General features: G+C 41.2%; 1 protein-coding gene across 2 annotated transcripts; it reads right to left on the bottom strand.

Annotated features, from left to right (window-relative positions):
* Positions 1-687: 687 nt before the first annotated feature.
* LOC146369437 (endosome/lysosome-associated apoptosis and autophagy regulator family member 2-like) lies at positions 688-16,834 on the bottom strand. 2 transcript variants are annotated; one of them, XM_084909590.1, is made up of 22 exons: positions 16,555-16,834; positions 11,778-11,898; positions 11,514-11,703; positions 11,262-11,409; positions 10,394-10,483; positions 10,204-10,309; positions 9,973-10,122; positions 9,619-9,707; positions 7,918-8,098; positions 7,135-7,263; positions 6,577-6,667; positions 6,368-6,470; positions 6,052-6,189; positions 5,639-5,911; positions 5,369-5,542; positions 4,433-4,622; positions 3,936-4,032; positions 3,750-3,851; positions 3,481-3,607; positions 2,954-3,132; positions 1,356-1,518; positions 688-1,130 (listed from the first exon to the last, which is right to left on the bottom strand). In XM_084909590.1, exons 1-22 carry the CDS (start codon positions 16,690-16,692, stop codon positions 1,059-1,061), a joined length of 3,051 nt encoding a protein of 1,016 aa, XP_084765716.1. In that variant the 5' UTR covers positions 16,693-16,834; the 3' UTR covers positions 688-1,058. The 2 variants fall into 2 exon arrangements, with proteins under 2 accessions (XP_084765716.1, XP_084765717.1); XM_084909591.1 differs by having other exon boundaries at positions 688-1,127.
* Positions 16,835-17,215: the final 381 nt, after the last annotated feature.

The following is a 17,215-nucleotide window of genomic DNA, read 5'->3' as shown; positions in this document are numbered from 1 at the left end:
AAAAACATTTAAAAATATCTAATTTCTTTGCCCTGAGAAAGTCTTGGGTTGCTTTTGTAGTATGCTTTTGGTCTTTAATCATTTTCACTGTGAGGCCCTGTCTAATCAGTTTAGCCCTGTACACTCCGATCAACAAGCACACCATCAAAACATGACGGATAATAATAATGAAGAAATTCGCACAGATTTTTAAAAAGTGTATTTTTTCTAATAGCCAAATGGAGGTGACTCCTCTGGCTGCAGAGACACTTCCTGCGATCAGCTGTCCTCACTCTGTGACATCAGTAACACTTCCTTGCTCATAGGGGGTTGCCTGATTGCTGGAGTTTTAACTGCATTATTTTAAGCTTTCTACCGTACAATATAAAGCACCTTGAGGTGACTGCTGTGGTGATATAAATAACCGTGAACCAAAGAACACCAAGCTGGCTACATCCATCTTTATCATTTATAATACCCATGTACCAAGCTCACAATAAAAGTATGGCCTTAAGTCAGGAATACAATAAAAACAAGCTTTTAACCTTCACTCCCAATTACAAAGGTATACATGCAAATTACGTGTTAAAGGTGTTTGACCTCAGCCTACTTTAAAAATAACAGGTGTCTGTTAAGGAGGCAGAGTGGGTGGATGATGATGTCATATAATTAATGCTTGTATGTGAACCCCAAACATCCACACAGAAATCCCCAAAGCCAAAGAGAACTTTAATAAAGGTTTGACATCATAACATCAATATAAATACGTGACTCTTAACAGAAAATACCAAATTAAATTACAAAATATACAAAAACCCCCAAACATTAAAAGCTTGTTTTCCTCTCTCTGTAACTGCTGTTGAGCATCCATGGTGATAAAGCAGGAGCTTCCTGTGTATTCCAGGGTGGAAGAGTTAAAGCCATTGTCCATACTGTCCTCAAACTGGGGTGTGTAGAGGTGCCCCCACAATGAAGGAGGTTATAAGAGACACATAGGGAGGTGGACAGCGAGACCATTGCTAACAGACTGTTCCTCTGTTGTGTCAGCCCAGCCTCGCTCTTCCTCTGCTGGCATCAGTTTAACCCAGGACCCATCGATCAGACTGTGAGGATTTCAACTGCACAGACTCGCTGCTCTCTCCATCCTCCTGCTGAGATGCACATATTAGAAATGTTACGTGTAAAATCAAAGAGACAGAGGAGAGGGTAAAAAATGACTTTAGCAACTGATACATCAAATTAAAAAACATACATATGCACCAATGACTGCATTTTCTTATCTGCAGGGGTAATCGTGATATAAATTAAACTGCAGGGCAAATTGACATGCAGATGGTAAGTCTTTACATGTGAAGTAAAATTTACTTTATGCACACCTTGTTGGCAATGGCGCGCAGTTTCCCCAGCAGCGAGGGTTTCTGGGCGTAGACCACGTCGTCATCGGGCTCCTCTCCTTCAGCCAGGCCACAGCTGTCTGCAGCTGGCAGCTCACACTCTTTGTTGGCAGACATTACCAGACGAGAGTACTTGTACTCCAGCCTGGCCACAGACCACAGGGTGTGAATCACAATCAGGCAGTGTATCATTTAACATCAGACAGCATCCGGTACGAGTGTATTTTTAACCAGAAATTCTTTCCATTGTCATGACTTATCTATTTGACTCAGCTTTCTGAAGAAAATCATGCCTCTTATGTACTCAGTCACCCCCTTCATGCCTGGTTACTCATCCCTTTCTTTTCTTTTCTTTTCTTTTTTTACACTGATGCCAAATGATAATCATTTTCAAAGCCTAATATTAAGACAATTTCCTTTGTGGGATATTGTTGACACTTTTCCATATTTTTTCACCATATTCTCACTTAACTGAAAATATCTTCGTTCTTCTTTCTTTTGTTAAGTGTAATTTTTCTGGAAATATTTATGTGATTTTCCTTTTTCCTAACACTTTATAATAAAGCCCTAAAAGTGCAATTAATCTAGAATTAAAAGTAATTTCCGTATATTCAATCTGAAATTGCAATGTAATTATATAGTCATAGAAATACTTAGCATTGGATACACTAGAATAAGGGAGTAATGCACAAATTATACTGTTAGTGATTTTAAGTAGCACATAATTTGGGCCTATGCCCTGCAGCGTTTGCTGGTGTTTATTTTTTCTTCTGAGCAGGAAGGGGAGACCAGCCCTTATTACATATTTATATGTAATATAAGAGGACAATTCAATAGTGGAACTTCAATGATATACACTAATATAATGCATAAACAGTGTAAGATAGGGAAATTTGATTTGTTTTTCCACTAAAATATATTGGAATTATGCACTACTTAACATTACTTAAACATTAGTTAAAGTTACTTAAACGTTGCTTAAAATTAGTTACACATTACTGAAAAGTATTTCCAGTGTAAATTTTAAACTTTACTGTGAAAGCTCTAGCTACAAATGAATTCATGATGTAAGGTAAAATACACGAGGATCGCACCCTTGATTGGAGGCTGTGCTATAACTATAAATATTTGTCTTATGTCTAGAATAAAATTTCATTCAATTTCTTTATAAAAAAAAATCAATCACTGTTAAATCTACAGTCTTTCCCTCCACTAAATATTCTCACTTTTTCTTTGGTTTATCTACTTACAGCGACCTTAATCACATGATACACAAACATTTAGTGTGCTGTATTTACACAGACAGATAGATACGAGAGGTCACAATTACGGTGATAATAAAGACAGAGTATTTCTTTTCATACACAAGCATGTTCTCAATCCCGCTAGCCTTTAAAATACATTCAAGATGATAGTAATCATAAAGGATTACAAACAGATTTTTGAGTTCACTCTGCAATATGTTTACGATTCACTGATTTGCAACGCTGGGCATTAAAACTGTCATCTCTGACCACTAATAACAATTCGCTGTGATCTTAATGAGCACATTGGCCTGCTGTTAGGGTGCCTCTTATTACCTCTTGTTTTTCTTCCAGAAATAGCAGGTGAGGGAGATGAGCAGCACGGCCACAAAGGCCCCGCCTCCAACGCCGACCTTAAGCCACAGAGCGATGGCCTCACACGGGGAGGAGCTCCGAGGAGGCAGAGACACTCCTTTGGTGCACAATTTGGGCTCGTTCCACACATATAGAGTTTCCTGTTGACATGAGGGGATCTGATTAATGTGTTTTCTCAGGTTATAAATGAGTTTGTTCCATTAAAACATTATTAAACTGGTTTTGGCTAAACCATAAAAGTTTAAATGTGTTTTGTTTTTATTTTTTCCTGCAAAAAATCATGTTGTACATAGTGAGGGCTCAAAAATGCTGGAAAAGATGAGGTAAATTAAAAATGTACTTTTGGGTCTTAACTTGAAAATGTCTCACAATGTGAAGGTAAAACTTTGCATGGTTTTACCAAAATCACTCACTCACTGTGCGCGAGGCAGTATGAGAGGCTCCAGCTTTCTGTGAAGTAAATGAGGTATGGGGAAGGTGTGAGTTACCTGGACGCCTCCCTTGCATGCTCCCTCTATCCGGTGGTAGTCGTCCTCAGTGCAGCGTGGACAAGCGCTGGCACTCTCCCACAGGAAGTGAAACGTGCATCCATCACATGTTCCTGCTGGACAAGAGCTGTCAAACACACAGATCAGTTATAGAGCTGCTAAGAGTAGTACATTTGTTACCTATTAGTTATTGAATGTTTTTGTTATCAAAGTATAAAAATAAACATCAAATCTATACAGAAACTACACTTTAACTGACGTGCAACTACCTGGGTACGGAGAGCTCTCCTCGCTCAGACTTCTCTGGGTTACAGCGAACGGTGATGACTGAACTCCGACCCAGATCACATGATGCCGTCACCTGCGTTGAACTGAAGGAACACAAACACACATCTGGGACTTGAACACAACAAAAATATTTGACTGTTGCTTCCAGCTTTCTTTTTTCTTTTTACCTGTAGAAGAAATTGATGTCGGGAACATCCTGTGAGTTTTCCGGGAAAAGATCTGGTTCGGCATTGACACCATTGAGAACGGTGTCTATTGTCGCTCCTGAAAAAACAAAGGGGAGAGAGATCAAGGCGGTTTTTACCAGCTGATTATCACAAAACTGCATGACGCTATTCAACCAGCACCAATCTGGGTGATCCAACCCAATTAAAACTGTTCACCCAGGGGTACAGCAGGGGGCGCTCACGAGTCAGTCCCAAATAAATCTGTTTCAAAAATTGTTTCCATTAGTTTTTCTTATAGTGAAACGTCAGAATTCTCTTAATCCAACCTGATTGGTCAGTTAAGGCTTTACAAATAGACACCCTCCACTGATGGGACTTGATTCCATATGATAACTAGACTTGTAATTAAACCCCAAGTGAAACTCCCAGGTATGTATATGAAGAAGCTTGGCGGTGGTTGAAAGTGAGGCCTCAGGAAGTCCTGTTTAGGCCCTTACCAATAAAAGTGTCAGCAAGGCTGATGGATTGCGAGGAAATGGCCATTCTGAAGCCCCGCCCATCCGATGGGATGATGGTCGACTGACAGATAAAGCTGTCCACTGAGTTCACGAACTGAGCTGCGTCGCTCTGGTCGTCTTTGTTGGACACGTCTGTGACGTTATCGGTGCAGACAGCAGCTCTCTTTCCCTGCAGCCAGCGCCAAAATGAATCTGTCAGTGTATAATTTCTCTAATGTCAAATTATTTTCACATCTATTTTTCACCGCTTTACATCCTAACAAGATGTGGACACGAACATCTCATCTCAAATATACAATATATCCACCATCCATTCGTTTCCGCTTATCCTTTTCAGGGTCGCGGGGGTGCTGGAGCCTATCCCAGCTGTCATAGGGCGAGAGGCCGGGTACACTCTGGACAGGTCGCCAGTCTGTCGCAGGGCCAACACACAGGGACAGACAACCATTCGCACTCACATTCACACCTATGGGCAATTTGGATTAATCAATTAACCTATCCCCGCAAACTGCATGTCTTTGGACGGTGGGAGGAAGCCGGAGTACCTGGAGGGAACCCACGCAAACACGGGGAGAACATGCAAACTCCACACAGAAAGACCCCGGCCTGATGGTGGAATTGAACTCAGGACCTTCTTGCTGTGCGGCAACAGTGCTAACCACCGTGCTGCCTCAATATAGCCACCATTAAAAAGTAATTCTCAGTAAGTTTTTTAGATCACAAGAATTTAGGTGACTTTATACAAGATAAGCAAACTCAGTTCTTATATCCCTTACACTTAAAACATTCAATAAAAAACAGGTGAAAGATAAAAAGAACAAAAGAACATTTTAATTATTTTTAACTACGTTTGCTTCACAGGCTGATCTCTGAAGTGATTTTGAGGCTGATGTAAATGGAAAGCAGGTCAATTACCCCGTGGCCACACAGGCTAATGTTGAACAGATGAAGGTATTTTGTGCCTTTAGAGGTGAAACTCGGCCCGATGGTCAGCGAGGCCACATCGCTCAGGGCGCTGAGGTCAAAGGTCAGGGTGCGGTTGTTCAGCGTGTGGGAGAAGGAGCAGTCGCTGTAGCACCGGGAGTGTTCCTGAAAGAAAAAGGAAAAACATGATCTCTCTTAACTGGATAAAAGTACTAAAACATGATGATCCAGAATGAGGTATCATGACTGCAGGTCTCTCACCTTGTTACTGATACTTCCTGGTCCACACGCGACACACGCGTCCTGGCCGTAGGTTTGTCGCCCAGCCAGGTGTGTGTTGGGGGGACACTCCTGGCATCGGTTGGTGTTTCTGTCGATGTAAAAACCAGCTGGGCAGGGAACGCAGGACGAGCCGGCACGCTGGGAGTTCTGAGGTACCAGAGCGCAGGCACGGCACGCTGATGCCACCCCGTCAATCACGTTCGTCAAGTTGATGGAGTAGATCTTCACCGTGTCAGCAATGAAACGACGGACCTATAGACAAAAATATGCCACCACAATTCCTTGTTGGATATCTTGATATTTGAGACAGCCTCACTCTCGGCAGAGCCTTAATAACGTTGCTTTAACAGCTGACGCCATGAATAAAAATCACACGACTGAAAATCACTCACGTCTAGAGCATGGTTAGTCCTCTGGAAGGCCCACGTATACGTGACGGAGGCGTTTCTGGTCATGCTGTGCGAGTACGACTGTTTGCCCTTACTGCCCTCCCAGGACTCCACCACTGTGGTGCTCTTCCTGTTCACGTCCTGCAGGGGGCGTGCCAATAAAACACAAAAACAAAGGATTTGCTAACTGAGCAGTAACACGCAGAACACCATTATAAACCAGACCTCGATGATGAGACGTGACCATTCTGACTCACTCAGTAAAGTTAGCCACCTAATTACCACCTTCTGCTGGAAATGAACACAAAGAGGCACACACCATCATGAAGTAGAGCTCGCAGTCAGCTGAGCAGATGGTCTCGAACACAAAGGTTATCCGGCCAAACTCGCTGCCGGTCATCCCTGAAAGCGAGGCTGGGACCCTGTCACCAAACACAAACTCGCATTTAGTAACACACAGATCCTGTTTGTCATCATTAGGACAGGCTGGTTTCTTCTCTGTACACAAACACACACACACAGACTTACTTGAAGCCAGGGACATGCAAGCTGAGGATAAGATAGTCATTATCCGAACTTCCCGCTCCACTGCGAATGTGATCTCCCGCCACCTCCCATCCTGTGGAGCAAAAGGCGCGATGCACTCGTATTACACCTCCGTAATTCTCCATGACAGCATATGAGAGGTTGTTTTACAACATTATCCACAATTAGCACAGCAGTAATGGGTAAAAAGTGGTTGCAGGTGATTTCAGCTCGCAATTCAAGCTCAACACAAAGCCCATTTTCCACCCAGACGTGTTCATTCTGACTCATTTTAAACGGGATTTTTTTTGGATCACTGTCACCTCTGCATTTGCTCTTAGTGATTAGATTCATGGGGAATGGCTAGTGTTGTAGTTTCCTTCACTGTGTTTAAATTTTTCATGTAAATTTTACTGTAATTAACCGTAAAATTAATATTTTACATTTTCTGCTTTTACTTTTCTGTCAAAGTGCTTTGTAAAGTCTGCAGCTGAAGGTGTTACATAAACAAAGTATTGTTATAAATATATCTACTAACGTGTCAGGCATCTGTGTGCTCACCGTTCTTGTCGTCACATTTGGAATTGCCCACGTTGAAACAGGAAGTCTTCATGTTGGAAGGCAGCACGTTCCACCATTTATACTCGTAACCCAACACCGGCTCGGTACCTGCAGGGCACTGTGCACACGCTGGCACACACACACACACACACACACACGCAAAGATCACATAAAAGCTGTTTAGACACGACAATGACATTTACCTCCTGGGTACAAAATTGTGTTTGTACAATCTTTTCAGCCGGGTCGATCTTAAACAAATTCATCTCATAATGATGGACAGAGGTGATCATTATATAAGCAGATGGAGAGGCTTTTTAAACTGCTGGGAGGACGTTCAGCCTTTGAATGGAGAATAATGAAGGAATTAAATGAACTTTGGTTTTTATTGGAAGAGAGTTCATTTGCAAGTACAGGATCCAGCTTAAGTGTACAAGTTGTATGACTGTTGTAATTGTTTTTATTAGTTATAGTATGTTTGCAGCAGTTTACAGCATGTCACATCTATTTACATGCATTTATTTATTGCTTTGTAAATGTTTGTTATGTAACTCATTTTTCATTTTTTACTTGTATTTTATTTTAATTTGAGTACTGCTTCTTTAAATTCTATATGTATTTATACCTTAAATGCTTTTCTAAAGCATTTATAAGTATCGCTAACCAGCTCTTGTATGAACACGAAGCAGTGGAAACGATAAAGAGGTTTAGTTTGATGAAAACAGATTTAAACTTTATCAACACCAGGGTGAGGCCGGTGAGGATAGGTGTGAGCAGGTTTACTGTAGGTGCCGTCCGAGTGCGTTCCAGGTGGGCAGGGCAGGCAGGTGGAGTCGTTGCTGTTGTAGTAGCCGGGGTTGCAGGGAGGGCAGGGCTCTCTCTGGCCTGTTGCCGGCAGCTCGACGGCTCCTGTGATGTTCTCCACGCAGATTTTTGGCTCCACCCAACGATACAGCACCTGTGTCTGTAACAAAGCAGGTTTAAAGCAGGAAATTCACTCTGCTCAAGCAAAAACAGACACCTTAAAAAAGACAAAGGTGAGATTTTTTTTTACTGCCCTGTAACAAGGTGCACTTCTACAAAAGCCAGTAGGCATGCTGCCTCTCAGGCTGAGTTTTCATGGGTTGTTTATCACACTGAGAGACTTTACCTGCTTTTGCTACAACACTAAGTGAGCCGTCGAACACTTTTAATGATACATTTTAATCACATCTGTCTTTCTGTGTGAAACGTTCATGGTTTTTCATACATACAGTGTATAAAATTTGAGTGCTGTACATATCACGTGACAGGCAGTGTCAGAAATATGTGACAAAGTAAATAAAAATAATAATAAATAATAAACGAGATGAGAGAGGAAACAAAAAGTAAGTAAAACATTTAAAAGGTGAAACCATTTTAGATACACGAATACCAGCTGCACAAAAGGATTAAAAGTAAGGAATAAAGAAAGTTACTATTAAAGCAGTTCAATTAAAAACAAATATAAAATAAATACAAAAATGATCAGGCACGGAGGAAGCCAGCTTATAAAAATATTTAATTTAAAGGATGAAAGTGAGCTTGATGATCAGCACAAAAAACATAACAGCACAAATGTAGCATTAATATATTTGGTCATTATATTAAATATATTCAAAGAACCGAGCCTGGTTCTCCCAAAGGCTTCTTCCTGCTAAAAGGGAGTTTTTCCTTCCAACTGTCACCAAGCATATGATTGTAGGGGTTTCTTTTTTTTTTTTATGTTGTTGGGTCTTTACCTTACAATATAAAATGTCTACTGTTGTTATTTGGTGCTGGATAAATGCAGTTTGAATTAAATATTAATAAGTATAAATTAGTACGCCTTGCCGACAGGTGCTATGTGACAGAGGGATTTAAGTCTAGCACAAATTAATTCTGCTTCACAAAGAGATTAAAATGTTCTTGTGAATTCAGCGATTCGCTTTAACTTCTGAAAATGGATAATTATTGTACAAATATTAAACTGACAGTCGCAGTAACACACACACACACACACACACACACACACACACACACACACACACACACACACACTTGTTTTCATATGTTAGTGAGGACCTCTAAGTGACATAATGCTTTCCTCTAGCCGCTTAAAATAATACCTATCCCTAACCCTTAACCTAAACCTAACATAACCTGATTATAACCCCGACACTAAAACCACATTTTGAGTCTCAAAATTGTGGGGATGGGAATTTTGTCCCCATATGGGACTGATGGTCCCCACAAGTGTAGTAGCATTCCAACTTTTGGTCCCCACAAAGATATATAAACATGGTACACACACCCACACACACACATATACACTCGCTCTGGTTTTCCTTGTTGACTTTGCATATGAGTGCGACACAGGGCGTGTTTATATGCATATCTGTTCTTGTGTATTTAAAAAGGTCATTGTGTGTATGTGTGTGTGTGAGAGAGAGAGAGAGAAATATGAAACATGCAAGCGCTGCTGACCTTCCCCTCGCTGTCGCAGGCTGTGTGGATCTGGAAGTAATCCTTCTCCGAGCACGGTGGCCTCACCTTACATTCAGGCCATCCCTCGTCTGAGAGAGGACACAAACACAGAGGCAGGATGAGCATCAGCAGAGACGAACGAGGTGCTAAAACTAAATGAATCTATTATTATTATGAGGGAAGGTGTTTCCTAAGGTGAAGGACTTAGCCGTCTCTTCAGAGGAAATATGCAAGCTTATTATTACTGTAAGTTGACCATGTCAAACATGAGAGAGAGAGCTTACACTTTTTATATTTTGACTGAAATAATGTAAACACTGTTTGTTGTGGTGCTGTTGGGTGTCCTGTACGTACGTGAGTAGTGGTGTTCGGGGCAGGGCGTACAGGAGGACGCCCCTTTCACAGAGTAAGTGTTGCTGGGGCAGGGCTGGCAGGATGAGGAGCCGGGGGTCGGGCTGAACCAACCGGGTCGGCACGGGAAACACTCGGATGTGTAGGCGACACCTGGACAAAAGTGTGGAGATGCTTTAAGTATACACACACCTGCAAAAAGCATCCGACCGTGAGCTGGAGGTCAAGTTTTACCTTCTATTTGGATGTTCTTCAGCAGCACAGGCTTGACCATCTTCCCCCCCACCAGTATCCCAGTGGTTCTCCAGTACAGGATGTTGGTACCAGACTTCAGGCTCACCTGAGGCCAAGGTGCACACAGTGAGCCACACATCACATGATACTGCAGCAGCTTGCACACACAGAGGTAGAAACACGTGCTCACCGTGTGTGTGTCCCATTCTCCATTGTTGGTGACTTTTATCCATTTCTGATCGTCAGTCTGAGCCATTTCCTGGCATTGCTCATTCTGGACCTGAGAACAAGTTAACACAGAGGTTATTATCTACACAAACAAGCAAAAATGACTCTTCTTCAACATTACCTGCTATTAAATTCATTATGGATACGGACAAACGCTACACCCAGAGTATAACTTGAATAAACTTGCACAGCCTTGTGTTTGACTTTTTAAAGCACTACATTTCATCTGTATGAAATAGGCTTAAAAACAAGTCAAGCTCATACAAACTCAAAACTCATCAGCTAACAAATATCTGCAGTATGACTGTTTCTCTGTGCAAAGGTAAGCTCAGCTGCCTCCTGACTACCTTCATTATTCTTTAACCAGTAAGAATAATTAAAAATGTCTTCTTTCATAGCAAGCTTTTAAAGGTCTTGCATGTAAGTTTTTTAATAGCATAAATAGAATGAATCATACTTATGTTTACATTTATTTATTTCTACTTTGTGGAGTGTATTCTATTATTGTGTAGTATTATTGTTATAGTTTATTTTTATTGGTGCTCTATTCATTTTGCTACTATAATTATGAGAAATTCTCATCTTATCTCATATTAAAAATGAGTGATTTGGACCAGATTTTTCACAACACTCTCAAGGATGCAGTTTATGAGCAACACAAGTTACTCCCGTAATAAAACAACTTGAACCAAGCTGGGCAAGAGGCTGAGCACACTACAGACAGGTAGTCGTCTACAACCAATTTACAATCACTAATCATCTAAATTGTCAATAAATCAAGAAATAAAACACTCTTGGTTTTATTCACTATTTTAGTTACAGGTGCTTACATAGAACTCAAAGAAGATGTTGTTGTCGGGGTACTGATAGGTGAAGGAGACAGAGCCCTGTTTTTCCAGATGTACGGCATAAACCAGGGACACCGTGCACTCGTCACGGTTGGACTCCAGATACACGCCCTGCGGCGTCCACGATGAGCTGCAACGAGAGCAAAACACAGCGGCAGCATACTCCATCTTGTTATATATTCAATAATACATGAACACCCATCTCCATGGTAATGGTAATGCTGTGTGCGCCACCTTTTACAGGCCTGAATGTCCTCTCCATTCGGTCCGGTGTCGAGGAAGCTGGCTAAGCTGGTGAAGCCCGCAGGGATGGCATCCCATTGGTCAAAACGAAGGCCGCTGCCCAAAGAATAAGAACCAGCCGCACACGGCGTGCACTGCTGCGTGGACATCTCCAAAAACTTCCCAGCCGGGCATGAGAAGGCTGAGGGAACAGAGAGGCTGTGTTGGCACGTGCGCACACACACACACACACACACACACTGTGGTGGTACTCACAGCAGTCAGTGCCTCTGGTCGGAGGAGGAAGGTCTGAGCAGGAGCCTGGAGACCTAGGGATGGCGACCCTCCATCGTGCCCCTGTGCTGTCACACTCTGTGTACTGGTAGTAGTACTCTGACTGCACGATGAACACACACACAGACACGCAGATAGAAAGATCAATAAGGTATCCATTCATGGTTCCCAGGAGATGAGACTGTTTCACGTTGATGATTCCCTGACTCAAGGTTCATATTTGTGGGTTTGAGTTTGAGTTAGATTTTCCTCAGAGGGAATCCCAACACTGCTTGTGATACTCTGAGTTTTCATCTAGCATCGTCATCAGGTCGAGGTTGTTTGTACCCGCCAAACCTCATGTTTTTCCTGGTGAGGCTTGATGAAAGCCTGTGCCTTTCAGAGTCATCAAGAACTACACGGTAGACAACATTTTAAATACCATACGTGTGTGAGTAAAGAATGAAAGTCCTAATGGACGAAACAGCAAATCTGTGGATTGGTGTTTCGTTGTTGAACTCGACAAAAAATGACTGGTGGTTTCAAATTTTTTCCCTTAGCACTGTTTGCCTAATGTTGCCTAATTTGCCCGCACAGGCTACACACACATACAGTACAACATAGCTTCCCCAATAAGAGCTGACCCTGTGTAGCCTGACACTAACAACACTGCTCTGCTGCTGATTCCACATTCAACAAAAGCTGGTCGTACAAAGGAGAGCATGGAGACGTTTACAGGGTAAAAAGATGGCTGACCTCGATGTCCACAGCAACCATCCACCGGTCATCTAATGGTCCATTAAGAGCGTGTTAGTGGGTCATCTTATCAAAGGACTGCTGGCTGTGACCTCATGCTCATTGAGGGAACTGAATGTTCATCCACAGGCCCTCTTTTTTAGTGCCCTTTATTTTAAAGGGCACTAAAAGGTAAAGTAATAACGAAAAAAATGTCTTACATACTATTTATAATGTATCTATTTACAACCTCTGGTTGTATAAGAGCATATGGGGAACCTGAATTGATCTGTAGCTCCAAATAAAAACCTTCCCGGGGACTTTTTTGTGTCAGTCACTAGTTTTTTTCAAGTCGCACTGAATAAAATATGAAGTTCATTTAATATATGAAATCAGGTTTATCTTTGGCATGCTCATTTGTGTCTTTTATACCACCTATTAGTATTTCGCAGCAGCTACTTTGATGTGAAATAGAAGGTAAACTTGGGTGTTACTAGTCACAGAAATTACACTTGATTAATGTAATTAGTAACACGTGTTTTCACCTGTTTTCCATTTCAGAAACAAGTCAAGTGTCCAGCCAGCTGTCCATGCATCAGCTGATATTGGACTTGTTGAGTGATACTAGCTTATAGTTTTGAATTTCACACATTATAGTGACCAATCCACAAATTAATCAGTGTGAAAACCATTAATAGTGGCGGCAGCACAACAAAACCCAAAGAAAAGCATTCTTTGTACTTTTAAAGCAACTTCCTCTGAGTCCAAAGCCTCGCTCTGGCAGATCTCCATCTCCTCCCCCGATCCTGCTGTTCAACTGGACAAACAAATCAGCTGAGCGCCGACTGACATCCGAGCAGCAGCTAATTAAACTGAAACAATCGCAGCGATAAACCTGACAGAGTCAATCGGTGCTAGAGCGATGGCTTTCAGATGTCAGATGTGTGTGTGTGGTGCAGATAAGCCCGAGCTCTTTTAAATGACTAATCACCTCGCCGCAGTGACAAACGTGGCCATTCATGCCGCACCCCCTCCGACAAACACGCCAGCAAACATTCAAACTGAGGCTTTGCCGTGCGAGCAGCAGCATCACCTGCGCTCAGATTCACCTTTCTGTGTTTCTGCACACAAAGAGGGCTAATGTGCTGACAGTGGGGGAAAGGTTACACTGATAAAAAAAAAAAAGACACGGGCTAATGCTTTTCGCTGGTCTCCTGGGTGACTCACGCCGGTTGTCATGGAGACTGATGGAAGGAAGCGAGCAGGGACGGGATAAAATTCAGTGCCTCTTTACAGGATGAGGATTTGATAGGACCCTAATCTCTCTAACAATGTATTTTTTTAAGTGCAGAAAAAAACATCTGGAAACTTCTGAAGCTGTATTAAGGTCATCTTTAGAAAACAGCACACAGCTGTTATATGACCGCTTACTGTTTATGCTTTTTCAGTCAGGTTTCCAACCGTTTTCATCTGACTTACCCAGAAAGCCCATTCATGTGATGTAAAGACCCCCTCAGTAACACCACTTCTCATGCTTTATTTTGATGTACATCTACGCTCATTGTTTAAACCACCAGTAATTTTTATTTTTTCCCTGCCTAACATGATGTTTAGTCACCATTTTCAACAGTTTATCCCTTATTTCTGCTATTGTTGGCTAAAATAAGGAATCAACTTGTCAGCGCCCACTTTTTTTAATGGCCCTGACTCCTGAAGTAAAATTCCCCATTCATTTTCTCCATGTCCAGATGATTCCCTGATGGTTTTGGTTGGTGGATCAAAATATGTCATCGTTGACATTTTTTTATACATTCAACTAAAGAAACTGGAACCAATATGTTTATATGACAGACTGTTGATAACAAAGTGCCTAAAGATAACATTTAAAGTTAGGTCTTTGTTGTCTGTTATGAGTAGACACCCCTACTCAAGGGGTGTTATGCTTCACCCCTTGGGTTTGGTGCCTTTTGTGTGCTTGAATGTTTCATAGGTCAGTGTTAACAGGTTCAACAAACATAAAAAAGGTCAGGTACAAGGACTGGACTGAAAATGAGTGAAAAAGCAGCCAATGTACAAAGATGAATGTTGAAAAAGCTTAAAACACAGGAGAACTGTTTCTCAACATTTCTTACACCTTAAAAAATTATAAGAAAGTCTGGTTCCTTGGAAACGGGGATCAAGACTTTGCTGATGTTTTCCGTCATGTATTAGACTAATGTTCATTTTGTACCATTGTTCAGACATTTCACACCTCTTTAAATGCGGTATTTCCATGTTTTGTGTGACAGCTATCAAGCTGAATCTCATCTAATCTAATAATGATAACTGCTCCCAGTGGCTTAGCGGCTCCTTGATGCAGGGTGCGGTAGGTTTTATTGATTTTATAAACTGACGGCAGTGAACTGTTATTTAACACAGGCTGGATCCTATTTTATTACCCAGAATTCAAACTCTGATGAGAAATTAGTTTTTTATTTATTGAGTTATATTAAGATGTGGAACATTTTTATTTACCATTTAGAGACATTTGCTTCTATAATTTTTTTCCAACAGTTAGACGAAAGGTTCACTAACCCTCTTATATTGTGCATTTCAATAGGAAATTATAGTAAGTGGCTATTAAACTTAATTTGTGACCTCGAAAGTAAAAGCACAGTTGAACTATGCTTGAATTTACATGCACACTGATCCGGTTAATGATCAGTAGTTGTTATTTCCTGTTTTAATCATATATATATATATATATTTTAGCTTTCAGAACATTTATAGTTTATTTATATTGTCTGACATTATATGGAGTTGTTTGCTGTAACTGATAACTTAGTTATCTAGCTAACAGGATAATCTTAGCTAGGATTAGCTACGTAGAAAACTATAAAATAAAAGTCATAAAAATGTTCTTTTTCTATTATTTTCATGCACTTTATTAACTTTTTTTTATTTTTATTTTCTTTTGTTTTCTGTTTTAAATACTCAAGTGGTTCATAACTAGCAGCTTTTCTCTGGACCAGGTGAAGGCAGGACATCATAAAATGCAGGAGTGTATTCACAGAGAAGGATATTAAATAAGTAACCCTGATTTAACAAACGAAATAAACTTGTTTTTTTTAACCCATATGAAATTTTTGTTGTCATATACATGTTATACAGAGTCTAATCTTCAATGATAAGGATATATATTTATCTGTGATAAATTTATGCTAACATTTTGCTGTGATCTGTTCCTGCTAAAAGAAAGTTCTTCCTCCCCCCTTTCACCATGTCCTTGCCCACAGGCTCATCATTCTGTCTTTAATATTGCAGGATATTTATCTCACAATACAAGGCACTTTTAGAGTTCGATCTGTTCAGTATTACAAAAAACTAGCAAATGACTCCATAAATAATCGCTATAAGTGTTTGCCGAGCGCAGGGATCACACATTTCTTCATAACTGGATTTCGATTTTCAATCACAGCTGTCGCCCCCTAGTGACCATAAGGATAATGCTATTTTTTTTTTCATTTACAGAGTATCAGTCCTGGCATGAAAATCTCCCCATCTAGAGGCAAAAAGCTTCTTCTTGTATTCCTTCAAGTCATCCTTACAGGGTTGAGAGCGAACCGTGCCAGCAGCCTTTCTCTGTCCTCCTCAGCGAGTAATCCCGGTCGGGCTGGCCGGCATGAGGCTGCTCTGAAGGGGATGAGAGAAGGATTCCAGCAGGGTGTTTATAGTCAACATGAACGGCATTTTAAGCCGATCAGCGACGTGAAGGACGAGGCGCACATACATCCGGACCCGAGCTGAGCCGAGCCAATGTAAAGCAGCAAAACGACTTGCAGCCCTTACATTGTTTTTATTTATTTTTGTATTTTTAATCCTTCTTCATTTTATTTTATTTTATCTTAATCTATTCTGCACATTTACTCCTGCATGCATGGCCATTTTGACTTGTTGCCCTGATCATTTATTCTAGGATAAAGAAAAAGCAAAGCGGAGCGGGATCTGTGTTTTAAAAAGCAGCAGATATTATAATTATAATAACGACGACAGCACAGGCGCTCACCTTATTACACGGCCGCAGGTCTCCGGCGCCTTTAACTGATGATGTATGAGCGGCGATGATGATGATGGTGGTGGTGGTGGTGATGCTGAGTAAAAAGCTGCAGCTTGGGGACCGGGAGGCCCACGCCTGCTCCCTCATCCTCAGTCCGGGTCACAGAGCGCCGGGTGTCCGCTGCCTGGAGCCGCGTACTCGAAGCGGGCCGCACAAGAAGAGTCCCTGTCATTGATGCTCCCGCCTGCCTGTCTCACCCATTCTCCCCTCCTCCACCCACAACAGCGTCAATAGGCTGATAATAAAAATCATTTCCGGTACAGGTTTTCAAATTAAAGCTGTCTTGTTACGTCCTATGATCCTCAGTTTTTATCACAACACCGTTATCCTGGGTTTATTCTCCAGGGTTTTACAATGTGTGGTTATTATTATTATTTTTTAATTAAAAATATATGCAGTGCACTGGTGTCCTTTCTCTCAGTAAAACTGTGTACGATCTTAAAATAAATGTCTCTGAATATTAGTTAGTGAAGAGAGTTAATCATTAATCTGAATAATGAGATCTGCATCTGATGGAAAAAGATTATAATTTAAAATACAATACAGGTACAAATAATTTCTAAACATTTATTTAGTTTGTAATTTTCTCTCTGCAGGATTACAATCACTA

This window comes from Perissodus microlepis, chromosome 17 (assembly GCF_051167445.1).
Source record: "Perissodus microlepis isolate ML-2025 ecotype Zambia chromosome 17, ASM5116744v1, whole genome shotgun sequence".
NCBI classification, from domain to species: domain Eukaryota; kingdom Metazoa; phylum Chordata; class Actinopteri; order Cichliformes; family Cichlidae; genus Perissodus; species Perissodus microlepis.
Note: the sequence above shows the minus strand (reverse complement) of the source record. Positions and strands in the feature narration are given on the sequence as shown.

Bases quoted from the DNA above. Each gene is read 5' to 3' on its own strand.
- LOC146369437 (XM_084909590.1), bottom strand. From the start codon at position 16,692: ATGAGGGAGCAGGCGTGGGCCTCCCGGTCCCCAAGCTGCAGCTTTTTA. The intron at 11,899-16,554 runs GTGAGCGCCTGT...TTCATCGTGCAG, and splicing joins ACCTGCGGCCGTGTAATAAG to TCAGAGTACTACTACCAGTA. The intron at 9,708-9,972 runs GTACGTACAGGA...GTCCTCTCTCAG, and splicing joins CCCCGAACACCACTACTCAC to ACGAGGGATGGCCTGAATGT.